General features: G+C 42.8%; 1 protein-coding gene across 2 annotated transcripts; it reads right to left on the bottom strand.

Moving 5' to 3' along the window:
* On the bottom strand, positions 1 to 24,536 carry LOC134436227 (protein TOPAZ1-like). Of its 2 annotated transcripts, none has more exons than XM_063185340.1 (21): positions 24,062 to 24,536; positions 19,708 to 21,697; positions 19,543 to 19,601; positions 18,845 to 18,927; positions 18,186 to 18,247; positions 16,194 to 16,231; positions 16,038 to 16,105; positions 15,424 to 15,510; positions 14,963 to 15,026; positions 12,843 to 12,994; positions 10,400 to 10,492; positions 9,604 to 9,719; positions 9,196 to 9,265; positions 8,571 to 8,742; positions 7,483 to 7,583; positions 7,039 to 7,204; positions 2,851 to 3,003; positions 2,427 to 2,630; positions 1,826 to 1,908; positions 1,371 to 1,471; positions 1 to 845 (listed from the first exon to the last, which is right to left on the bottom strand). In XM_063185340.1, exons 1-21 carry the CDS (start codon positions 24,384 to 24,386, stop codon positions 632 to 634), a joined length of 4,401 nt encoding a protein of 1,466 aa, XP_063041410.1. In that variant the 5' UTR covers positions 24,387 to 24,536; the 3' UTR covers positions 1 to 631. The 2 variants fall into 2 exon arrangements, with proteins under 2 accessions (XP_063041410.1, XP_063041411.1); XM_063185341.1 differs by having other exon boundaries at positions 16,194 to 16,228.
* Positions 24,537 to 26,524: the final 1,988 nt, after the last annotated feature.

The following is a 26,524-nucleotide window of genomic DNA, read 5'->3' as shown; positions in this document are numbered from 1 at the left end:
TTGTATACAGAATATGTATTTATTGCCTATTTGGCCCAAACAAAACGCAAAGAACAGTCGTCCATCCTCCAAACAAAAAGTTAATTGCACTCCAACGGCAACACTTACATTAATTGCAACAGACTTCACATTCAAATAAACTTTTTTCACATTTAGGAACAATTATCAGTTAATAAAAAATAACATGCAATATGAAATGTAAAATCAGTAAAAACAACGTAATCCAAAACGGTCAACGTAAAATCTCTTCAAAAGGAAGTGCATGAACCATCCAAGTCTGTGAAGGTCTAAAAGATAAACAAGTGCTTTCTTGATAGTGTTGGAGAAGAGAGTGCTTTTTATGCGCATGTGGTCTGGTCACAGACACCAGAACTCACAAGACCACAACTTATGCATGATTGGTCACAGGGCCACAGTTTTAGTAAAACTTTCGTGTGATTGGTCAGAAAGGGCCATAGCTTCCATGTAATTGGTCACACACTTTGTTCGTGATTAGGTCCAGAGTTGTGGAAGTACGCTTACCGATGGAATTACAACACTAGTAGTATATTACATGGTTTCCAACTTCGTCATGTCATACTACTAGTGTTGTACTTACAGCCTACATGTACTTTCTACTACTCTGATGAGGTCACACGGGCCAGAGCTTGCAGGCCCAGCTGCTGTTGCCGTGCAGCCATTTGTGGGCGGAGCCGGGGTCGATGGTGTAGACCTGCTGCTGCTGGCCACTGGTGATGGTGTAGCTGAGACGCAGCTTGGGGTTCAGCAGCTGGGCTGAGGACAGCAGAGTGCAGCCGGCAGCCAAGTACACGCTCTCAACCGCCCGCACACCACTCTCCGACTCCCTACAGAGAGAGAGAGAGAGAGAGAGAGAGAGAGAGAGAGAGAGAGAGAGAGAGAGAGAGAGAGAGAGAGAGAGAGAGAGAGAGAGAGAGAGAGAGAGAGAGACAGAGACAGAGACAGAGACAGAGAGAGAGACACACAGAGAGAGATGTAAAGATGGCAGCAGACTGGGATAGCCAAGCTGTGACTGGCAAGGATCAGAAGGTTGTAGGCTTCACACCCGCATTACTGAGTCGTCTGCATGCAACACTTTCATCCATGCCTGAAGTGCCTTTGAGTGAGCCACTTCACCCCACATTGCTACAGGGACTAGAGCCGATAACATGTACCTAAATAACTGCTAGCTGCTTTGGACAAGAACATAAGCCAAGTGTAAGGTACTGGCCCATTGAGGATGACCAAGGGGTGTGCAGGCAGCTGGGCTTCTCTCTCTCACACACACACACACACACACACACACACACACACACACACACACACACACACACACACACACACACACACACACACACACACACCATGCTCACCTCTTGAGTATAACCATGGGGGCGTGCACCTTGCTGGGGTTCTGTGTTGAGTCGGGCAAGCAGCGACTTATAAACATCTCCAGGCAGACAGCCATCTCCACCTTGGATTAGATTAAACTGGATTAGATTAGATTAGATTAGACCATTTTAGGTTAGATTCAATTGTATTCAAACTTTGTAGTTACACACAAAGTAGTGATTGATATGAACATAATGCCATCTCCACCTTGAATTGAATTAGATTACATTCAACTTTGTCATTTTACATCTAAATAATGATTATTATGATCAACAGATGGTGATTTACGGGATTAAACGCGTTTGCTGTGGACATGGTGGTTGAATGAATAATAAACGTTGCCATTTAATGCCTTCTCCTTATTTTCTTGGCCATTTGCAGATTGGCCTATACTGTGCGTAAGTAGTGTTTAAGAGACGCCGGTCTTGGTCTCCACCTTGTTGAGGTAGCAGGGCAGCTCCAGCACCACCTGTTTGTCAGACACGTCCACCAGCGGGTAGTAGCCCTCCTTCATGGCACCTGCACACCACAGCAGCACATTGGAAGATTACGCAAAAAGAAACAACATTTTGGAAGTAGGAAGGAGAGTCACCAGAGCATCTCACAAGTGGAAGACTGACTGGCACTGCTCTAAATAAAAGCACATTTCCACGTCAACAGGTGGAATCAACACAAAGACTTGGTAAACATCAAAACATTAATTTGGCATTGCTCTAAATGAAACAAACATTAAAAACATGAATATTCCATATGTGAGATGCTCCCGTGATTCTCTTTCCTACTTTGAAATCATTTCCGGTGACGCACCAGATGCTTCTGCACAGGAGTGAGGATGCATATAGCACATTATATGTGCAAACGGTTTATGAAGTATAACTGGAGCTTTATGTGGGTGGATGGGGCAGATATGGGATGTTTATGTTTACAGAATGTGTGCGTAAACCTATGAAAGCAATTAAAAAAATGTGTGGAAAAAAAAGGACAAAAACGAGACTCAATGTGTGTTTACTGCAGTCATACTAGGAGTGTGAGCTTACATTGGAAGAGTATCCGGGCACGCTGCCACATGTTCCGCTTGCCGAGCTCGCAGATGAGGTTCTGGACCAGCGGCATCTCCGCCTGCATCCCATTGGCCAACAGGTACTCCAGCGTGTCAGCACCGACCAGTAGCGTGTGCATCTCCAAACACGTCCTGATGAGGGAGTTGAACAGGCAAGTGTACTCGCGCGCCTTCTCAACATCTGACACACACAAAGAAAGTGCAGTTAGTTACGTTACTGCTGTATCCGTCTTGCACAGACATGCCATCACAAGACATTCCCACAGTATAACAATATACACCCAACTGGAGCAGGCATAAAGAGAAAGTAGGGTTCCATTTAGAGTTCATAGCCATTAATTAACATGAATTTGGATTACGCTTTGGCATCATTTGTGTGTGTGTGTGTGTGTGTGTGTCACCTTGTGGAGGCAACAGGCCAGGCAGGTGTGCGAGGACCTCCAGGGTGTCCCTATTGGAGGTGGCCTGGGCCAGTCGCTTCTGCACAGACACCCGGTGGCACACATCCTCCGGCTCGCACGGCCACACACTGTCACTCACAAACCAGTTGTTGTCTAAACACACCACAAATGGTACAAATATGCTACAGTTAATAAATGGACACAACAATAAATGTGTTTAAAAAAGTGGATTAAGTAGATGAGATATAAAACAAAACTACAACTGCACAGCACAATCACACAACTTCACAGCACAAACAAGAGCAATCAGAGATGGCAATCTGGCCACCTGATCAAAGCTAGATGCAAAGAATAGTCTAGTAGAGCAAGATACCACAAACCCTGCCTACCCAATACAAAAAAGTGTGGTCAAGCTCTCCTAAAGGGCCACTGTCTTCTTCTCTTTCTGTGGCGTCTTGCATAAAATGTGCACTACCGCCATCTACAGCGGTACGGGAACTTTATTTATTGTCAATCATAAGTCTGGCGTTGTGGAGCAGCGCGGTAAGCCCCCCACATTTGGGCTTGCATACCCATGGGGACCCCCGTTCGAGTCCGGCCGGGATAATTTCCAAGTCCTACCCCATATCCAGAGAGTGTTTATGGGTAGTACGAGAGAGGAATCTCGCGACTTTTTCCGGGTGGTACTGTCCACTAAGTGGCGCCATCCAGACAGCGCAGAGGAGCGCCAAGGAGCGCAGAGGCTGTTGAAATGAATGGGGTCCCATGGAGCTCAACCACGATGCTGCCATTGCTTTGGGAGAGAATTGGTATCATCATTTCAATTTATTTTTCCAAAAAGCAGGATAGATTATTTTTTCTCTTCACTTAGTTTGAATGTTTAAACTCGCTGGATCTTTGTAAAATACGACTTTAATGTCAATATGACGTCACGAGTGGCTTCACACACTGCGTTTGGATTGGTCGGCCGGCTGCATTGCTGTGATCACGACGGCCGTAAAGCAATTTTGTTAGCAAGATGCTAGCGGAGCCTGACTCATAAATGCCAAAGCTGTAGGAAATCAGAAGGACATAACTCCCAGGTTATTGTACATTTCATTGAAATCCACATTGGTTTCTCAGAACTTACAGTAATATTGTCAAGTTTCAGCCGACAGCGAGCACAATGTCACGTTATTAGCGCCAGCCTTATGAGCTCTGCTGTCTCGACAGCGCTCCCTAGGTGAACTGCAGGCACGGGTTGGAGGGCGAGATTCAACACTGTATGTAAACCCACTGTGCCCATATCTCTGTCTAGCTCATTTCCTGTCTCCTCTCACACTATCCTGTCATAATAAAAGGACCAAAAAGACCCCAAAACATACTTTAAAAAAAAGAAAAAGTCTACAAAAGGTCTCCTAACCCAGTGTTTCTCAACCAGGGGTACATGTACCACTAGGGGTACGCGAGCACACCTCAGGGGGTACGTGGAAAAATGCAATAATAGCAAATATATGGAGTATAGTCACATTGGCATATAGCGCACGAGTGAGAGAGGTACTTATCATATGACAAAATGGCTTAGGGGGTACGCAGAGCAAAAAAGGTTGGGAAAGACTGTCCTAACCAACCGAAGGTCTCCTAAAGCAGTGGTTCTCAACTGGAACAGTCTTGGGAACCACCATTTTCCACTCTCATTCGGTCACGACCCAAATTTTTTAGCGTTCAAGTCAATTCAATGTAATTCTCAAAATATAACCACAATAGGCCTGTTAAATGACATTATTATTATTTCTTATTCATTTATTATAAATATATATTTATTATTTATTTATGCTACTACTACTACTACTACTACTACTACTACTACTACTACTACTACTACTACTACTACTACTACTACTACTACTACTACTACTACTAAGGCCTACTTGTGTTCTGCATCTGCATGGTCATTTTAACATTATCCTACATTTTAAAAAGTGGGCTGTGTGAACATTGCAGAATGTCTCTGAGGAACAGCTGGCCTATGTCTTGACATTAAAAATCATCCTTTCAAGATGTGGGAAATGTATTCTGGTTTATTATGAATAGCAGTAGGCCTGTGAACGCAGCAATTAACAGAACACTGCGATTATTATCACGTATGCCTAGCTTGCACAACAAGGAGCACCTTTAGGCTAATGGGAGAGTTGTGTGTGTGTGTGTGGTTTTTTTTTAAAACTAATTACAAGGGCTTCAAAATCCGGTAGGATGGTAGACGGAGCATATCGTTCAGTTCAGTGTCCAACCTGGACGCTGTCTTGATTTGAGTTGTGGTGTGAAGAAGCCACTTTCACAAAGATAGTGTGCTGAAATATTTTTTACAGTTTTTCCCGATTGCTTACACACAATTTCTGGTACTTTACACACAATTCTCTGAACATCTCACCCATTTCCCAACTCCCCTAACCAATGTCACTGAACACTAAACACAATTCCTTCTTTACACTCACATTTCAGTTTTAAAACACACTCTTTTCAAACCACTACACACAATTCTCTGGATTACACACAATTTTCATGAAGAAAAACCCTAAAACCCTGGTTGTCGCATTGAACACACTGTCATTCAAAATACTAAAATCAACTGCCATACTAAGTTCACTTCCTCATCACATGGGCAAACTCTCTTCATACCGGTTTACAATCTGAAATCATCACCCCATAAGGACACATATTGCATGTCATATTGATGAAAAATGAGTGGATGCAAGGAGAACACATTTGTTTAGTTTTTGAACTCAAAAATATGTTATACAAGACATCACTTTCATGTGGTTACCCAATATTTTACAATAAAGTAGTGCAATTTTTTGAATGGCAGACAAATATTTCAATATATACACATATCTGTTTACTCCGAGTAATATTAATGTTCAATGGTTCACACAAGAGTGTATTAAAATGACTGCTTGTGTGTGTCATTTGAGAACAAAATGACCTTTTTAGAAGAGAGTACATTGTTTTGAGACAAGACGTGCATTTTTCAGAGGTAGTGAGGAGTTTTGCCCGTTGTGTATGAGGTTTGGAGATTTGTGTGTAGAGTTTTGAGAATTCGAGAACTGATTCCGAAAAATGTGTGTAAGCAATCGAGAGAAACTGTAATAGCCCGTCTCGTGGAAACGTGGAATACTCAGCTGTGACATGGCACCAGAACCGACACAAAGTGACTTTGCCGAATGCTGCTATCATTGAGTGGTCACGCAGTTCGATCAGCTGTTTCTCTTCCTCAGCGCAGCGCGTTATATCATTGGTTTCAAAAGGATTGCGCTACCCATGTTTTGCTCTGTGCGCTCTACGGGAAGTAGCCGAGTCATTCATTAAACCGTGTAGTTTGTTGAGATGTGCAGAGATGGTGTTCTTCAGAGCATTTTTTGTCCACAATATTATCCACACGAAGTATCTCTTGACAAGCGTTGGGGAAACTGTCAAACCTGTCTTTGTTTACCCTGGTTCCCACAATGCGAGCTTTCTTTTCAACGCACTGTCTTCAACACTCGACTGACTGGTTGCACGCTACTATCTATCTCGCATAAACATTCTGATTGTATGACGACAGATGACATGGAGTCAGAGACGGTTCTGATGGAGTTCAATCACCTATCAAAATAAAAGTTTTACATTGTTGCAGGAAAAGTTGAATGTTTTTTTTTTTTTTGGCAAATCAATGAATTACATTTTTTTTTTTGTTTACACCACGGCTCCGCGACCCAATTTTTGGTCGCGACCCACCAGTTGAGAAACACTGCCCTAAAGGGACGTTAACCTGACGTCACATGGATCCAGGAAAAGTAAGGGCTTTATGTATCTTACTCAACTAGAGGATTCTTTGCAAGATGCCTGTGTGGATGTTTGTTAGGCGACAGCCAGAGGTGGCCCAAAACACTGCAGGCAGACAGACAGAGCCATTGCAATACCTGGCCCACCCCGCTCCAGGGGTTAGGTAACAGTACAATAAATAATCAGCAAAACAAAACAAATTCAGTTAATAAAAATAGATAGGACAGACAGAAATAGTATTGCCAGCACATACAGTTTCTTTGCAATGTTCAGGGTCCTATACAAATTATGCATGGAAATACTTTTTGAATTAAAAACTAAATGGTTATTTTGGAGTGTGTGCTTTTTCATGTCACCCTAGCATCTGTGTGTGTGTGTGTGTGTTACCCCTCAGCACGTTGAGTGCCACCTCCACTTTGCCACAGTGCAAGGGGAGCTCTGTTGCCATGGTGATGAGGCGGCAGCGGGAGAGCGTCTCCTCGTTCTTGAAGACGCCCTTAAGGCCAGAGTAGCACGGCTGCTGCTGAGACAACACCGCCACGATCCTCTGACCCTACAAGCAAACAAATAGAAAACACCACAATCAATCAATTAAATTCACAAACAGACAAAGGTTAGGAGAAGCCAAGAACATCAGGTCCTTCATTACATTGCATTACCATTTACACATTTTTACCCAAAGCCACTTGCATAGCATAACCATTTACACATTTAAGACATCCAGGGCCATAACCAGCCGCAAAAAAATATGTGAGAAAAAAAGTGTACATAGCCATGTGGCAGAAATGTGGTGGTGATGCCACCGTTGTATAGCAGCTAATGAGCACTCACTTTCTCCCACTGCTTTTCATTGTAGTAGTGGACCATCATGGAGATTCCAATCCTGCCCAAGAAGCTCCTGTCCAGCCCCTCATCCAACACCTGGGTGGACACTGCAGACACACAGCCCCAGAACAATTATTTAGGTGCCCGTTACACGCATGCAAATGTTCTTTTTAATCCGTCTAAATGTAAACACAACATACGTAGTTAGGCTACTAGTACTGGCAGGTATTTAACTTATTTGGGTATTGTATCTTGTAATTGTATTTTGTATTAATTATTTTTAAAATGTGTGAAGTATTATTTGACTCTATAATTTTACAACTGTGTACTATAACTGTGTATTTTTTGTTTTGTTTTAACCTTAAGAGACAAAAGATGGAAATTAGCCTCATGGCTATAATCTTGTGTATTTAGCATTTTTGTTTAAATGCTGGTAATATATGCTGCCCCTTTTTAAATAAATAAACCTGTAAACATGCAGACAAAAATAAAATATCCATTGTGCATTTTAGCCCCCTAAACTAATTCACATAAAAATGCCCATCCGCATTTTTCAAATACATGTAATCAGCTTCTTAGATGACAATGGCCACGTTTACATGACATTTTTAATTTCAAATCAATAATTCAGAATTAAATAGTTCCGTTGAGTTTACATTGACACAATTCGGAATTGTAATGTTGAATTGAAATGTAAGTTCATAGGTCCCACATGCAGCATATCTGCTGTAATACTGCCAAACAGCTTCAACCAGTTAGCAAAATAATTTTGAATGAATATATGGAACCCTAAGTGCAATACCTGATAAACAATAATCAGATACATGAAGTAGTAAAATCATGAGGTAGTTTGGTGCACAACTACTGAGCATACTTATTTATTTATTTTTTGCAAAGTGAAGTAAGCGAGACGGCCCCAGCTGTCAGGTCTACACCCATGCCTAAAATCGGACAATCATCGGAGTAGAGGACACTACTGTTTGTCAGAAATGCTTGCGCCTGCCTGAAGTTGTGTTCGAATACCTTCAAACCTTGTGTGACAAATGGGAGTGCAATTTCCGCGTCTAGTGTAACAGAAGTGCGGGTGCTGGTACCTTTTTCAGCGAAGGTGACGTAGGGCGGCGTGGGCGACTGGCTGGGCTCCACCAGCAGGGCGGTGGCCAGTGCCATGCAGAAGCGCAGCAGGTGGCTGCTGGTGCAGGGGCTGGCACACATGCGCAGGAAAATGTCGGCCAAACCCGGCCAGTCCTCCTGCTTCCTACACAGCTGTGGACACAAGCCATGCGCACACATTTGCCATTTGAAGTTGCACAATGTACATTTACCACGTGATCCTCAAAGAACCCACACTGTTTGGATGGGTCTGCAATACTTATTGGACGCACACAAAATTGTCTTTTTTGGGGGGCACCACAGAAACACCAATCCCTCCCCACGCCTTTACCAATTTAAGTTGTATGCATAAATAGCATACAGTAAGATGCCAGAATGCCAGCACATGCGTACCAACACCAAATTAACCACTGATTGCAAGGACAACTGCAACTAACTAGCTTAATTAAGGTACTGTACTAGCCATTTTGCGCTAGCTACTGTACACCTACGCATGAAACCTGAGGCAAAAATGGCTCACAAGAAAGGACAGCCTGCCTTCACTCAATAACAACACTAAAATGTCATGTTTGTAGGTTAACCCCAACGTGTATGAGAGTAACCAACCTCCACATCGACAAAGGCATACGCGATGCCACAACGCATATCTGAACCATCACAGACATTGGCCAGGGCCCTGGAAAACAAAATTAACACACACTCACAAAACCTGTAATGAGCAAACAAACCACCTATAATACAAGGGATTGCACAGATATGTCTGGGTAAAACGATTGCAATTACAAGCAATTGGGCAATTTTTTTTTAAGTTTAAAAGACATTTAGGCTCTTCCACAGGGCATATTTCCAAGTATGTTTTTTTAAACAAAATATTTTATATCTTTAGATTCCCTTTACAAGCCATATAGATAAAAGAACCCTCAAATGTTATTTCAAGCCAAATGGGTGGGGAATATGGGATCACTCACCATGGGATGGGCTGGATGAATGAGTGTGTGGACATGCATGGCTCACCTGCACTTGACAGCGAGGAACATGTCCATATGCAGCTTGGAGGCCGCCAGCAGCTCCAGGCACTTCTGCAACTCCTCACATTGACCCATAGAGAATAGACAACCAGCCTCCACACTCTATACACACACACACACACACACACCGTGAAATGCTTAAGATATAGCCATGGTGTATGCTAATACCACAGTAATTAATGATTTTCATGAGACTTGTGCGAAATTACAGATGAAATTACCCTTTTACCCTGCCAATCACAATATTCACACTGCCTACAAAACATAATGTCAGCTTTTGAAAGAATTAAACCGCTGAAAAGGTCAAAGGTTTTCTGGGCAAGTCGCATATCAAAATATTCTATGAGTTGCACAGTGGAAAAGGGGGTGTGGGGTGTTCACTAGGATGCATTAAAGGCCTCTTGAAAATTAAAACTTTGATAAATGCTGCTCTGCTCTTGCAATATTGCATTCAGACTAGAAGCAACTAACAATGTCAAAGTAACTGTTGATGTGGGAAATTCAAACATTTAATTTTGCTTACCCATTTAAAGGATATAATCATTGCTGCATAAATATTATTTTTAAGTTTGTAAACTCTTGTCGCCCAAGTTTAGTTATTGATCACTTTTGAAGCTTTTGTCGCGTTTCCATTCAGGGTGAATTACTTACAATGATTTCAGTGTTTTAGTGTAGTGTCTGAATGCAACATAAGGGTAGTGTGTGTGTGTGTGTGTGTGTGTGTGTGTGTGTGTGTGTGTGTGTGTGTGTGTGTGTGTGTGTGTGTGTGTGTGTGCAATAACCTTGGATAGCACGCTGATGAGCTGAGAAACGGCGTTATGCTGCTTTGTCATAGAAGCCGTCTTAAAAACAGTGATCAAGTAGTCTGCCGGGGGCTGTAAAAAAACCCCTCAGTTATGAAATCAACAGTCTGGACAAAATCACCTGCTAAACACAATAGTTGCAGGTGAAACTAGACCTGCCCGTCCTTTCCTGTTGCTTGCGCCTCATGACACAAGGCTTAACATCATTCATGATCAACATTTTATTAACATTAGGGTTGTGCCGATAGACGATGTCATCGTCCATCGGCGATGGACAGCTGGCATCACGATGGACAGCCAACATCGTGATGCCAAGGAATTTGTATTTTTGAAGCCGCTGCTATTGCCATCATTACGGTGCTTGGCATTGCAATAAACTGAAACATTACCGTAAAATCCTTAGTAGCAGCGGACTGCGCAGGTAGCAGGACTGAACGGACCGAGGTTGTCAACACAATTCCTCAAGCAGAGTGAATTTTATAGCTACGAAAAAAAACCGCAATGGAATAAAAACAAACTTGTGAACTAAGCCCTAATGTTTGCTGCATATGAGTTCAAGTAAGTGTCTGATTGCCTACATTTATTTATGTGACCCAAGTTTCTACAACGGAGAGTCATGAGGCATTGGTTCTCCCTCCGGAGTAGCCTAAAGTGAAAGCAACAAATCGTTCAGCAATTGCGACAGTTTACCATTTCATGTTTAACTGAAATTCGACTCAAAATGTTTAATCTCTCCTCGATGGAGATGTCTTGTGAAGTAGCCACACAAGATTGTAGGCTACACTTCTGATTAGCCCACTGCCAAGAGGGAGCGCAAGCGATTCCATGTCTGCCCGCGTCTTTGGGGCTTCACCGCAATTATTTCCATTGATGAATTAAAAAGTCTCGCCGTGTGCTTAAGAAACATTCGCGTCGGGTAATTTGCTAACTCGGGCTAAAATCCATTGCAAAACCTCGAGAAGGCACGCGTGGGTTCTCATCTCTTCCATTTGACAAACGTTCTGGGCTTCCCTGCATGGCTAAAGTTATGTACCGGTATGCAAATAACGCCGTGACACAGCTGGTCTTGAAATAGAACGACGCCGTTAAATAACACACTCTAGTAGCAGCCTGCAGTAGGCTGCATCGCGAAATTTACTGAAAATAAGTTTCCACGCGGTGGAGTTTGGAAGAGCGGGCTTGAAGCAGCTGATGGTGACACGAGAGACAAGAAGGGCGATGGGGAGGGGTCGGTCGGGGAGAGTCGCTCTCACAGACAGCAGAGGAGCGACCATCTCTGTTGCAGACAGTAGCGCAGCTGGAGGAGGTTTAAACTGCTAATACATTTGACTTAGGCCTACTCTTAAAGCAAATATATTAAAATAATAGCTTAGCGAAAGCCAAAAAAAACGAAACATGATAATTAAAAAAAAAAAAAAGTAATAAAAAAATAATATTACCCCCCCCCCCCCCCCCCCCCCCCCCAACGACGACGATGTCATCGTCCATCGCATCGTCTCACTGTAAACATCGTCAGCTGCCAATTAGGGGGACATCGCCCAAGCCTAATTAACATCTCGCAAAAAACGATTCAAATGGCATTATCTAATTTCCACTCAGGATATTGAATATGGTTGAGACTCTTAAAAGGTGTTCTGAGTTCTTAACTTTAAAATAGCCATGTTTGAATGAAGGCTTTTAAAAAATATTTTTGGGATATTGAGTGCCTTGGACTCCCTCCTTTTTGATGATGGTGTTCTGTGTTGGTTGGCAGCACGGGAACCTTGTTTCCCTTTGTAGACAGCCATATTGCTATGGAGCTCTAATGATTCAAGCAGATGATAGATAAGGAGGAGATGGTGTGTATATAAGGAGTTTCTTCCAGGATAAATATGATGTAAGGCTTTACTGCAATCCTATGGCAGGGATGCACCTTTAGAATGAGAGTGAATGGAGTTCAATGATTAAGCCCATTTAACCCATTGATGCCTAAGGCACCTGCAAAAATGGGTGCTGAATGCCTGAGCCCTTTTTAAGAAAAGCTGCCCTCAGCCTATAAAAACCTACATATCTCAGCTTCTGAAGCTCATTAAAAATGTGCACCAAGTTGCATTTAAACGCTAAGACCCTCATCTTTCATTAGAATGTGTTCATTCACCTCAAACAAACAGATTTTTCATGAAGTTGTCTCAAATCTCATGAGCTTGAATGTTGCGTAATGCAGCTCCAGGCGCCAGGGCTAATGTTGCGCAACATCAGGCATTAATGGGTTAAGAGACTGGAGTTCATTCCACTTTGTTGCATTTGTGATGCATGCTACGGTGTACCATATCGAAAATCTTTGGTATTCATTGCAATTGACAATGGCAGTGAACTAAGCGACACCTTGGGCTAAATATCCATGTAGTTGGTAGGGTACACAAGAGTAAAAAGAAGCACATACCCGTATATTGTGTGCAAGTAGTAAATTCAGGATACTGAGCATTTCCGCGAATAAAGACAGTCGGAGGAGCGCGTCCAGGAGAGTGGTAACCACCTCGACGTTGAAACACAAGCCAGGATGGCAAGCCTCGTAGTAGCGTGTGAACACATCAACTGAGGAGAAGAGAGAGAGAGAGAGAGCAGGAGAGATAATGCACATCATCACCATGCAGGCTGCCAACTTGGCCAAATGGTTTAAAGGTGCAGCGTGTAATATTTGTAATATTTGTTCCAGAATTCATGCTGGAAACAAAAGGTTGGCGTTCAACTTAGAATCGCGTGTTGCTTGGAGCGACTGCTCACCAAAAATAGTGATACTAAGACAGTCAAAAAAGATGAAGCGCACACAAGGCTTGCAAGTTCAAAAAGTGTATTCACAGTCACTGGATACATTGATAATGGACTAGGTCTGAAACGTCTGTAGCTCCAGTCATTTTCCGATGACATTTTGTCGGCCACAATACACTTTTTGAACTTGCAAGCCTTGTGTGCGCCTCATCTTTTTTGACTGTCTCAGAATTCATGCTGCCCGTTCACAAATGCTACCTTTTTCATGAATACTTACCACCACCACCAAATTCTAAGTATTCATTATGACTGGGAAAATTGCACTTTTCATACATGAAAAGGGGGATATTCTCCATGGCCCGCCATTTAGAATTTCCAGAAATAGACATTTTTAGCTGCAAAACTTACTGTACATTCGTTACACTTGTAAATATGTATTCAGTAAATATTAATGAAAAGATCAAATTTGGTAATAGGCAGCAGTTTCAATAAGCAGCCGTATTGCAGTACCCATTCTGACCACCACTCTACACAGTGAACCTAGAAGTTGCATTGCTCACGCTACCCCTGACTTGACGACGCAGATTTTTAAAAATGATCTGTCCATTCCAAGATCCTTGCCATATTAATTGGGCATGAACTTATTAAGGTTTTTAAAGAAAATGTCTTGGCATACTTCAAATACCACCTCAAAAGTTATGCAACTTTAGCAGAAACCTTACAACACAGCAATAACTGTATGACTGATGTTTGGGGTATGCCGAGGGGTTTTTTAAAGCAGTAAACAAACCAAGTCCCCATTATAATGGGCATGATCTCGGAGAGGACTTAAAGAAGAAGTCCACTTTTTTGAACATTAAGGCCATTTTCTGAGTGGTCTGTAATGTTTTAGAGTCCCCCTCACCGTTTATTTCATGTTTGCTGCAGTCTCTGTTATTTGGCTTATTTGGATTTGATCTCAACCAGCTTTAGAATGGCCGTCTATGGGCACCTGCAACTCTGTTCTTAAAATCACCTTTAACATTTGTTTTCAAGAATATGCAACTGACCAAGTGTTCAGCAGTATTGACTGGTGTTCCTTAACAATTTTTGTAGCGAAATATCCCATCTGTCGTGTTTTATGTAGCAATTTGTAAGTTAAGTTTCACTTTCACTTTCTTTCACAAAATGGCAAATAAAAAATGACAGAAGACATATTTCGCCTTGAAACTTCTTAGGGACTTCTAGTGAACACCCCTAACCACTTTGTGAGCTGTAGACTTACTAAAACAAATGTTTAAGGTGATTTTAAGAACAGAGTTGCAGGTGCTCATAGACGGCCATTCTAAAGCTGGTTGAGATAAAATCAGCCAAATAACAGAGACTGCAGCACACATGAAATAAACGGCGAGGGGGACTCTAAAACATTGCAGACCACTCAGAAAATGGCCTTAATGTTCAAAAAAGTGGACTTCTCCTTTATTTGGAAATGCGACTTCATTGGCACAGTCACGATAAGAGTAGGGTGAGCAATAATAAGCCTGTTGAAATTGGCAGGAGATCTGCTTTAAGAAGCTGTTGCAGGTTCTTGACATTGAAATGGTAGCAGGTTCAAGTTACATATTAGTGAGAAGAACGTGGAAGACAACACCTTCCTCCACAAAAAGTTGTGCGAGTAAAACATAGCCATACTCTGGGCACGTCAAACAGACGTCTGGAATCAAACCTGCAACCAACTCCTCAAGCAGTAATCAATGCACTTGTGTCACAAGTAATGGATGCATCTGACACATGCATGTCCCTGTTCAATCTCACCAGCTTGCGTCACATACACCGGGTTGTTGGACCGTGCAAACCTCTCCACAATCACCATACAGAACTGTGAAGAGATAGGAATGACAAATTAGTCGTGCTTACAGTGATCATTATTTTGTGTCATTTCGCTATGCAGGCACATCATGCATGATCTCCCATTACATATAATTTGTAGCAATGCAATTAGGTAAATACACTAGCTCATACACAGAGGAATGTATTTTCTGAAACACTTTCGTACTGTAGTTTGTGCGACACATTTTACCCCCAAAACAAAGGAGTACTTTTTGTCGTCAAAAAAAAGCTATGCAGCAAGCCTTAGTGTAGAAGATTGAACTTTCATCTGACCAAAACCCAATGCGCAGTTCAAACCAAAAGAGGCACAGACACACACAGTGTAGTTAAACAAAACACAAAATCCTGTTATCTCCACTTGTATTAAACGACCTATATTACAATACCTTTTCATCGCCTTTCCTCGGCACATGAAGAAAACCACACATCTTCCGGTAACAGAAATCCTTGTCACTGAAGTAGTACCTGCAATACTGATCAGAAAAACTGAAATGTTTAAGTGGTCTCGTTTTTTTCTATGGCTGTATATCATAGCTATCTGTAAACTGTCATTTGCACTATCGTACTATAGTTACCAGTAATCTGTTTTCAGTGGCCTACTTTTGAAAATAAGTGTCAGTAAATGACTTTTCTACTTCTATCACTTGCTGCTACACACTCTCCACCTGCCTGTGTACTTCCGGAGTTGCACAAGTCTATTAATAGCTTATGTATAGTTGTCAGTAGTTTTATTGTACATATTTTTCATATGTTAACTCATCTCCACATTATGGTGAAGCTTTAAATACTGTACTTGTAAACACAAAGTGACAAACAAAACTTTCTATTCTAAAAAAAGGGTTTACCGTACTTTGTGTGTTCAGATTCTTTTTATGGAGCGAGGTCAATACACTGATACAAGCCAATGCTACTTGTACACCATGGTATACCGTGTAGTCAAAATTCATACAACACAATGATAGAGTGTGCTTGTGAGCGTGAGTGTGATCATGGGACTTACACGTGCATCACCGTTGGGTCTGGGTGGGGGTCTAGGTGGGACTCCATTTTTCAAATGTGTGAACCTGTCTTTTAGAGTGAAGGATGCAAAAAAATGGCCTAAGCATTACATACTTGATCTACAAATTAATTAGAAACCAGAAATAAAGATAGATACCTTTGCTCCATGATTCCGGCTTTGTGTTTGAGGCCCTCCTAGGTCAAAAAGTCATAGCATCAATAAACATAAAGCAACCTATTAATGCTATGCAAGATGTTACCTTAACACAAACAAAAGTATTTGTAGTTACAGTGCCTGCAGCAAAGTTAAGTTCATCAGCCATGGATGGGGGTGTAGCAGACCACCCACATTCAGTTTAGCTGCAGACAACGCACTACAGAAGGGTGATGAGGACGGCAGAAAAGATCATCAGATCACCCCTGTTCCAAGAGGGCAATGAACCTCAAAGACACAACTCATCCAGCACACAGATGGTTCTCCCTACTACCATCAGGGAAGCGATACCGCAACCTGCAGTGCTGCACAAGCACACTGAGTAACAACTCCTTTCCACAAGGCATCAGACTCCTCAACACGCTGAAGAAAACCACAGGAAACATTGGAGGACATTCCATGAACATTCCTTTCAAAATGCCACCGACGCTTTACTCTTGCACCTTGTATACAGATCTACACATTTCACTTTACTGTATGACCACTGGTTGCACTTATACGGCTGTGTGTGTGCGTGCATTGTACATGTCTATATGTCAGTATATGTTGGTGTTTGAAAACTGCACGAGTGTTGTGCTGTTTGTGAGTGACTGTGTCAGAGAAGGAATTGTAAATTCTTACACGGGCTGATATAATCAAGGCTGAATGTATAGTGTCCTACCCTCGTATGTAAACATTTCCTAGTCTCTTTCTCCCTTAATTTTGGTGTCAGATTCACACAAATGCAGTTCTGGGGTGCTACCTTGCAACTAAAAAGGCACTCCAAGTATGATTGAAATCTGTGTCGGTCGGGTCCCAAAGATTTCACGTGAAATGACCCATATGAATATGGTAGCCGTGTGTATGTGTGTGTCTCTGTGCGCACAAGAGTGAGAGAGAGATTATCGTCAATGTCTAATTTAATCATTTTAGTTTAACTGCACATTAGCGACTGACAATAACAATTGACAATAAAGTACATTCTTAATTCTGGTGCAGGATTCAACCCTACAGCCTCCTCATCCCAAGTACATCTTCTGAACCATCAGACCATGGCTGCCCCCACACTAGATGTCACAGGCTTTTGGTATTACAGTATATGGCAAGCCTGGGGTGCCTGGTGTTCGCACTAGCAGCAAGGATGTTGATTTGCCCCCACCTACAGGATGATTTGCGCAGCACCTTAACGCCTGGTGTTCATTAACCCAGTACTATGACCAAAGTGACACCATTGGATCAAATAGCCAAGGCTACTTAGCACAACTGCTTGCGTTCTATACTGTATCTATGGGGCACGTAAGTCTCCACCCCTTCCGGGCGGCTCATGGGGCTGGCAACGCAAAAACTTTTGACTGGGCTGTAATGGACTGATCAAAGCTATTTCCCGATCCACCTCGCATTTCCCTGTTGATCACACATATGCTGTGCCTCGGAATTAATAAAAACCAATGGTGTGCTTGTTGACTTCACTTGGCAAGCGATTTTTGAGTTATGTTGGTGCAAAAATATGTAATTATTTGGACTACACAACAGACGTCGCATGTCCGACGTGCAGCCACTTAAGCCGCGGTGCAGCGGTAGGGTTGGCTGTGCCTCGGTTCACGTCAAATATGTGAGGCGCACGTGTAGTCTCTAACACAGTTTTGCACAAAAGCTAAAATAACATTTCTTGCGTGTCGAAAATGAGTGGTCTTACGACGCAAATCCAAACCTTTCAAATTCATGGTCATCATATGTGAAATCCGGAGCACATGCCAAACGGGATGAGGACTTAGCTTGACTCGCTCCGTTAACTCCAATTCAAAATTTTGAGAGCTCCAGCCCCATGGATCGGAAGTAGAAGGGCGTGACTTAGGTGCCCCAGGGAGCCCACCTGTCAAGTTCATGCTAAACACTGCCACCAAGTACATGCTGATGGAGCAAATCCCCTGTGGTCCAGAAGAGGAAGATACTTACTCAGGGTTCAGGTCTGAGCTCCAATCCTCATGGTAACCATCATCACCATAGTCATGCGGACTCTGACACACACACACACACACACACACACACACACGCCAATGTTAACTCCATCCTCACATCAAAATAATCCAATTTACATATTAAATTGATAAAGTTGTGTGAATCTCTATAAAATGTGCATAGGCCACATTATTGATATTAACTGAAAAATGAATTACATCACCATGAAAAAAATGCAATCCCACTTCCCATTCCTTCCTGTCCTGAGACTGGTTAAAGATTGGTCGATACTAGTTTTATACTGTATAGTTCTGGACTGCTGAGTGTAGAAATACAACACCCTTTACAAAAATGTTAGGGAAGTTCAAATCTATTAACCTGGCTATAAATCCACCATGTGTAGCAATTTAATAATACAGGAGTGGGGGCGCTGTGGCGCAGCCCCCCACATTTGGGCTTGAATGCCCACAGGGACCCTGGTTCGAGTCCGGCCGGGGTCATTTCCCAATCCCACCCTGTCTCTCTGTCCCACTCACTTCCTGTCACCATCTCAGACTGTCCTATCAAATAAAGGCATAAAGGCCCTGAAAATATATTTTAAAAAAAACAACAACAAAAAAACAATTCAAAATAATAATACAGGAGCATGCATGTACCTCTGGTGATATGTCCATGTCCACACTTGTGTCCATGCTCTGGGAACTTGTTGACCCCTCTGTCGTCATCTGGTCTTTGGGACCTAAATCCACAGTGAAAAAGAACATATTCTAAATATTTGGGCCCCTCTGATGTGATGTCAGAACCCTACATTGCTGTCTCCGGCAGTCGTTTTCCCTGCTTCGCTTTAAAGTGGAAACTGGTCTGACAGCACTGAAAGCCCATTGATCAGGGCTGAATTGGGACCAAAAAAGAAAGCGACCATCAATGGACCATCTGCCTCTTGGCAAATGCTCTGTATGCCAGAGTACCAGTCCAGGCCTGCCGTTGACACAAAAAGGTAAAATAGCTATGAACAGTTGTTTACGCATTTAATCCTCAAGACACAGTAATGGCAACTGTAGGCATAATAACGCCATAGAGAACTTACCTGCAAGTAATGTACAACACATTTAACTGCACTAGTTTGTTTGAGGACATTAAAACGTATGATTTTTTGTCGCTGCACACCTCAGCTGGCAGTAGCGTTGCAGGTGGCCCATTGGTCACTGATCAGAAAAAAAATACCACACACTGGACATTTCATTTGAACTTTAATGTCCTAAATTAAGTTAAAGTCAGATGGTCAGTGTGCAGGAGTCATGTAGGGTTTTTTTATTTTTTATTTGAGGACATACAAATAAACAGTAATACCTACCATCCTCCTGAAGATTATGACTCTTCACCTTTGCCTTCACACTTTGCTTCTCAGTGTGTCTGCACACAAAACACAATTGAAAGAAAACCACATGTATACATATTAAGAATATCGTACATTTCAAGACATTCAAAAATGAGGCACAATTCAACGACAGTTACGCACCGTTTGAAGTTGGAAGCCGAGGATGAGAGCTCTTCAGTAGAGGTAGACCTTGCAGTATAGAAGCTCGGAGAGGACCGCTGACTGTCTGAACGCACTGACTCCGGCTCGTCGTCTTCCTCCTCCTCCTTCTCAGGCATCATGCACCCAAACAGATAAGGGTCGTCGTCGATAACGTCTAGCACAAGGGCATCCTGCTGGTATGCTTCAAACTCACAGCTGTTGGCAGCGACACTGTCCAGGTCCCTCAGGTGGCGGCGGCGGCGGCGGGAGTGGACGCCAGAATCACGCTGTGACAACACAGGATCCGTTCTGTCACATACTTGGTCACTGCTGTCGAAAAAAGCATCACGGTCCGATAGTTCACACTCACTGCCAGTTTTGTTCACAACTCCATCCTCTGGTATGTTGCAAACTTTGCCAGAGCTGTCCAAAACAGCACCAGCCTTCGATACATCGCACACTTCACCAGTGCTGCTCAGAAAACAGCCAACCTCTGGTTTGTCACACACTTTCCCAGAGCTGTCTACAACACCAGCAGCCTCTGGTATGTCACACACTTCTTCAGTGCTGTCCAGAATGCGATCATTATTCTCCCTGTCAATCATTGCCTTCTTGTTGTCGTTTTCTCCATTTTCGTCTCTGGGACTCTGCTCTTCAAAAAGATCCAATGAGCTGGGAGTAACAGCATCAGTCTCCATATCAACCACCTCTTTGTCCTTGCCGTCATTTTCTCCATCTTTGCCAACGGAAGTCCCCTCTTCAAAAAAGTCCATCAAACTGGAAGCGGAAGACAAAGTGCTAGTCACTCCATCGTTTGATGATTCGCCACTGCCAGAGTCAGGTCCGTGCTCTGCGATGGGAGACAGAAGTTGTGGCCTTGCGGACAGCAGTGACCTGTACAAACGGGTCTTGAACACGTCACCCTGCTGTGGCGATTCTGAATCAGAGAGGTCATAGCCGCTTTGATGGAATATAAGCGGTTTATGGGTCAGTGAACCATCGTGGGAAGCTGGTGGACTCTCCAAAGATGGGACTACGTCAGCATGTCCGTTTTCCACAACCCTGTTAGATACCAACTCTTGAGGATCCTCTATGACCTGACTTGATTGCAGAGGGGTTGGGGACGGTTTCTCTGGAGATAAGCGGTCACCTCTAGGTGGGCTATGTGAAAGTTCACAGACATCTCCATTTTGGCAGTGTGGTAATGTATAGTCATCCTCAGATGAGGACACGGCAGCCTCTAGGGATGAGCTGCATGGCGTTCTGCCTGACTGTTCACGGGCCTCTCCAACTGAGCTGCATGAAAGTGCCGAAATTCCTCTACATGGGATATTTGGAGATGACGCACAAGTAGCTTTAGTTGGACTACGTGGCGGTGACAGCACACAGGGAGGTGGAGCGTTGGCGACGAAAGGCCACGTCAGGTAAGTCCGCGAGCACAAGTAGCGATTCCTACGCACAAACGGTCGCACCCTCTGGCAACCGTTATCGTCCTCGCACGTATGGTGGCAACTAGCATCAGCGACCTGTGCGTCAGCTCCGGCTGTCCGTTCATAGGAAGAGGAGGACCCATCTCCAAGATGCTCCTGGCACATGAGGGCCAAGACCTGCTGCTTGAAGCAGTGCAAGCCACTCTTCTGCACGAAGGGGAAGAAGGACGGGGGAACGAGGCAGGAGAAGTGCGGCGAAATATCAAACACTTGACTGATGTCACACAACCTGACCTTGGGGTACCTCCTGAGCCAAATGACCAACTTGCGTGGTTTTCGCTGAGACCCGGAAACCCTGCGGAGTCCCAGGTAGTCCTCTTCATCCACCAAGACAAGCCTAAGACGATTTACGGGTGCCAGCTTCCTCCGCTGAGGTGGGGAGTACTTAGTGACCCCGCACAAGTTACAGCACACTTTCCTGGCAGACCTTTGTACGTGTCTTTTTCTCAAGGCCCATGTCAAAGTAGGCGACTGAGGCCTTCTTTGGGCGGTCACAGGCCCTGTAAAAAAAATAGAATGAGACATCTCAATGCAGAACGATGTTACAGCAGCGGTTCCAGAAATGTTCATGCTGGGACACTTCAAAATATTGAATAATTTTCATTCGCTTTTTTTATTCCAGATGGCACACATTATTTCATTCACCATTATTATTTTTACTTCACCATTACTATTATTGTTATTAACTATTCACCACAGCATAAAAAACAAAAAAATAAAAAAAGTTATTAACTGCACTACAGGTCAATATTGCCAACATGATCTCCAAAAATTCTGTGCTCCTGGACAAGGACGTTAAAAGGCACAAAATCTGTGTCCAAGAGCACGGAGATCCGTGCTCCTGGACACGGAATTGTTTTTCGTGCTCGTGGACACGGAATTGTTTTCCGTGCTGGACACAGAGAAGTGCTCTATCTATAGGCTACTCTCACAGCTCTATGTTTCCACAGTGTTGTTTTCTCATGATTTTTCTAATTTCAAATATTTTTTCTCAAAAAAAAAAAAAAATTCCTACTGACAGGTTAGGGTTAGGGATTGTTTTGGTCTGGGCACAGCTACTTTTCTTTCATTCATTATGAATTTGATAGCCTAGCAACCAACTGGAAAAGGTATTTCTCAAAAATATGTCTTTAATGACAGGTTAAGGTTAGGGAATGTTTTGGTCAGCCCACAACTTAAATTGCTATAGCATTATTTTGTTTAGGATTAGCATTTGGTATGTATTTCTAATGATAGAGTTACACCGTGCTGTGGTAATAGCCTATAGAAAGCACTTCCGTGTGCCCATCACGGAAAACAATTCTGTGTCCAGGAGGACCACGGAAAACAATTCCGTGTCCAGGAGCACGGAATTTTGGAGATCAGGCTGATATTGCATGTTGTTTTTTTTGGGTTTTTTTTTTAAACATACAGTAGCATCACGAGCCACCTTCCCTGTACTGCTCCCATTTGAAAACAGGGTGCTCTCCATACCTGTCAACCATCCCTAATTTCCAGGGAAACTCCCTAATTTTGACTCATTTCCCGATTTCTTCCCGATTTGATTTTTTTCCCGGAAATATCCCGGATTTTTCACATTATCAAAAAACACCGTCGGTCCAGTAGGCTATTTATAGGCTACCCACGGCCCTGTCCGACGAGCCACACCCCCTCTTGAAGAGAGAGACAGAGGGTCTTTATCAAGCTACCTGCCAGAAGATGCCAGATACCACCAATAATTGAAGTTCCTTGAAAATACGAGCTGTCAACCTCGAGCTCCATAGCGCTTGTGCGCCCACTCTTTTCCTCAGAAACCGTCAGTTCATGCAATGCATAAAACAACCTCGGAACAGCGAATCATGCGATTAACCTAATCACAACCTGTACCAGCACAAAGTTTTGCACGAACAGACAACTTGTGCGACAAAACAACAAGAAGAAACTCATTGCGCTCATTTCATTGTTTTGTTTTCATTGCATTGTTTCTCCACGCTGTAAAACGTGTGCTGAGAGATTTTAGACAGGATCTGCAGCACGCGCGCTGTTGTGAAAAGCAGAGTAACGCACCGTCCGATCTGTCTGTCTGTCATCCCGTTGACTGTCAAAATTTGGCCTTAAGAAAATTTCCCGGATTTTGGCTTAAAATATGGGAATTTTCCCGGATTTTGGGAGCTCAAAGTTGACAGGTATGGTGCTCTCAAAGTCAGATTACAGCATAGAAATTTATGACTACACTACAGTGAAATTTTGAAGTACCTAATAGTCTACGTTTTTTGCGAGAGACTTTTAGACGATTACATTTTCGGTCAAAACAAACGACTGGGGCAAAGATACACGTTTTAGCTATTAACCGCGACCACTTTTCGCACTCTAAAAATAATTATGAATTTAAATAAATTAATGAATGAATGAATGAATAAATAAATTACAGAGGTAGCGTATGCTACCACATTATTGTTCCATATGGTAGAATCAACTGACACAAATTGACAGGCAAATGCGTTTTGATATTTTTCATAGTATGGTGGACGACGTCAATGCTACCTGGCTGCCACTGAGTTTAGGCCAGCCAGCAACCAAACACTGCCGTCAAGCCGCACAAAACAATATTTTAAGATTGTGATGGCACGCTCCTATAAATCCCCAAGCAAGCTTCATATAATGTCATATAACTCACAATTTAACAAAAGCTTCCCATTTGCACCTTTCTGGTCAACTTCTTAGTGGGAAATATACCGTAGCTCCTTCTGCATGATCTAGCTACAACACACTCATGTCTTGAGAATTCAAATAACGTACCTACCGTTAGCTAGCTAACTAGCTTTATGGGCAAAGCATTGATAATTTGCTTTCCGTGGCGGGAATGAAACCGCCTTTCCACTTACGTTTAGAGACACTTCTGCGACTTCTTGTGACCCGTGTTGCTTTACCAGCTTTTGTGTTGAAATTGTGTAAAATAGATTTTCTGAGGATGTTTGGATCCAGGCAAGTGCACGCAACCATGCCATGCGTCGTAAGTGGAGTCACTGCTGCGTCACCTTCATGTGGAATTTTCGCACGTGGGTCTTCCACGTCGTCGTAATTATCAACTTTCTTATTATTGTTGATGTCTCCGTAATTTTTTAACCTTATGTCGTTTCCATTCACCCATGGAGGACCAAGTTTAATGGCGTCCACCGAATCCCACTCTTCTCCTCTTTGATTGCACATCCTACCTCGTGGCCTCCTACCTGAACTCTGATAATTGTGAATAGGCTAGGGCCTTGTCCATAAAATTCAGACATTTTTAACATTTCTCTTATATGTGTTACATGTTTCATATGTTGGATGTAGGCACAATTCTGGACATGTATCTTTTTTTATTTTAATCGCCGATAAAGGAACTTTATTGGGACATATTTAGGCCTTGGTATTCATTGGTCTATAGTAATGTGTCGTTCACGAACGAACCGTTCGTTTTGAACGAGTCTTTGAAGTGAACGAAGCGAACTAGTTCCCCGCCTCTCGTTCACTTCGTTCGTTGGTGAATCACCGGTCTGTCACTAGTCAGACAGTAGCAGAAGTGGTCGTCCAATGAGCATTTTAATCTGCGCAAAGGGGCACCGCTTTATCTCTTAATGTGATATCTTAATATTACCAGAGTTTTTACACATACCGGGTATTTAGTTCATAATTTAGAAGAGCTCAGCAGTTCACATAGTCCACAGTTCACAGCTCTGAACGAGCTGAGCTCTCGTTCCTGAACGAGGAGCCAGTGAACTGCAGCCAATGGTTTCCATGACCACGAATACACAACTTAACGTGGCAGAGACAAAGGCATACTTCTAGTTGGAAATGCCACTTGTAAATGATATTTTATTCTTTTTTTTAATGGGTGATACTGTTCAATACATAAAATTAATCTGCAAAATAGGTTTCAGGTGATATGTTTAGACACGAGGAGCACCTTAAATCTACACAGCACAGCGAGAACGAACTGTATTGAGCCCGCGAACGAGAGACCAGCCTGGGCGCATAGCAACAGTCTCCATGACCACGAATAAACAACTTAACGTGGCAGAGACGAAGGCATACTTTTTGGTTAAAAACAGCTTGTAATTGGGCTTTTTTAAATGTGTGCTGCTGTTAAATAAATAATATAACTAGGCAAAATAAGTTAAGTTGATATGTTTGGACATGAGAAGCACACAGGCAAAGTATGAATGCCCCCCTCCTCCTCTCGTTCACTGAACTAGTTCGCTCGTGATTCACCCCTTGCTCTCCTGCATTGTGGCGTGACGTAATCAAAATGAACGACTGAACGAACTGTGAACGAACGAATTCCTCAGCAGAACTGAACGAAGAGAACGAACTGGTGCGAAAGAATCGCCATGCCCTTCACTATTGGTCTAATGGGGGCAGTGTGGGACAGATTCCAGAATACCTGATTCTAAAAGGGTAAAGATTACCGTATGGCAGCCAGGGCAATACAGGTCTGTGAGCCAGGGTTTCCTAGGGGGCAAACAATATTAGCCTATATTTAAAAATAACAGAGCCTACTGCCTTCCTCGTTTTAGAATCTTTCATGAGCCAACAGGCCTTTTTTTTATTATTATTATTTAAACAGAATTAGTATATTAAGTGATGCCAATTAGGGTGTAATCACCTGTTCTGGGGCGAAAATTCCATTGGGTGAACATGGATTTCAAATAGAAAATGGCATCATTTTTTAAGTTCCTTTAAAAGGGTTACCTTACTTTTTGATCCCAGCCCTAACTGTGAGCCTTTGTGATACTTCACCCCACGCTCCTTCACCTTGTGTCCAATCTTGGTCAAGAGTATCTGTCTTTATTAGTAACTAGCTGCTCTTTTGATGTGTGGTGAAGGTCAGCGATGTCATTCATATTTACTCTACCATATTACATGAATGCTGAACTAAATGTTGATTATTAAAATTCATTGACCAATAATGAATACCCTTAGCAACCTAGTGCCCTTGTGTAAAAAAGGGCCTGTACCTTCTTGGGAGTGTTTCACCACAAAAGCCAGAGTAGGGAAACTGTTCTTGTTCATTCACTTTCAACTTTTTTGCCTGGATAGAGGTTCATCCAACATGACCTGTTAATTTCATTAACAGTGTGGCACACCAAAGGAAGCCTTCAACACCATCTCCTAAACTTAGCATTTGAAGCAGTACTGTACCATTTCAGGAAATCTCATATACCTCTCCAATAGACAGTTTTGCCTCTTTCAAACCTTCTCAGTCTGGTGATACTACTTGTACCGGTAATTATAAGGCTGGCAATTATCATTGAAGCTGGACCCTCCAGATTCATTGATGCATGCTAACTTGGGAGTAAAACCTGCAC

Source organism: Engraulis encrasicolus, chromosome 20, assembly GCF_034702125.1.
Source record: "Engraulis encrasicolus isolate BLACKSEA-1 chromosome 20, IST_EnEncr_1.0, whole genome shotgun sequence".
Lineage (NCBI taxonomy): Eukaryota > Metazoa > Chordata > Actinopteri > Clupeiformes > Engraulidae > Engraulis > Engraulis encrasicolus.
This window is presented reverse-complemented; position numbering and strand designations above follow the sequence as displayed.

Coding starts and splice junctions, on each gene's coding strand:
- LOC134436227 (XM_063185340.1), bottom strand. CDS start 24,386: ATGTGCAATCAAAGAGGAGAAGAGTGGGATTCGGTGGACGCCATTAAA. Junction 10,493..12,842: donor TACTTGCACACAATATACGG/GTATGTGCTTCT, acceptor GTTTTTTTACAG/CCCCCGGCAGACTACTTGAT. Junction 846..1,370: donor CCCATGGTTATACTCAAGAG/GTGAGCATGGTG, acceptor CTCTCTCTGTAG/GGAGTCGGAGAGTGGTGTGC.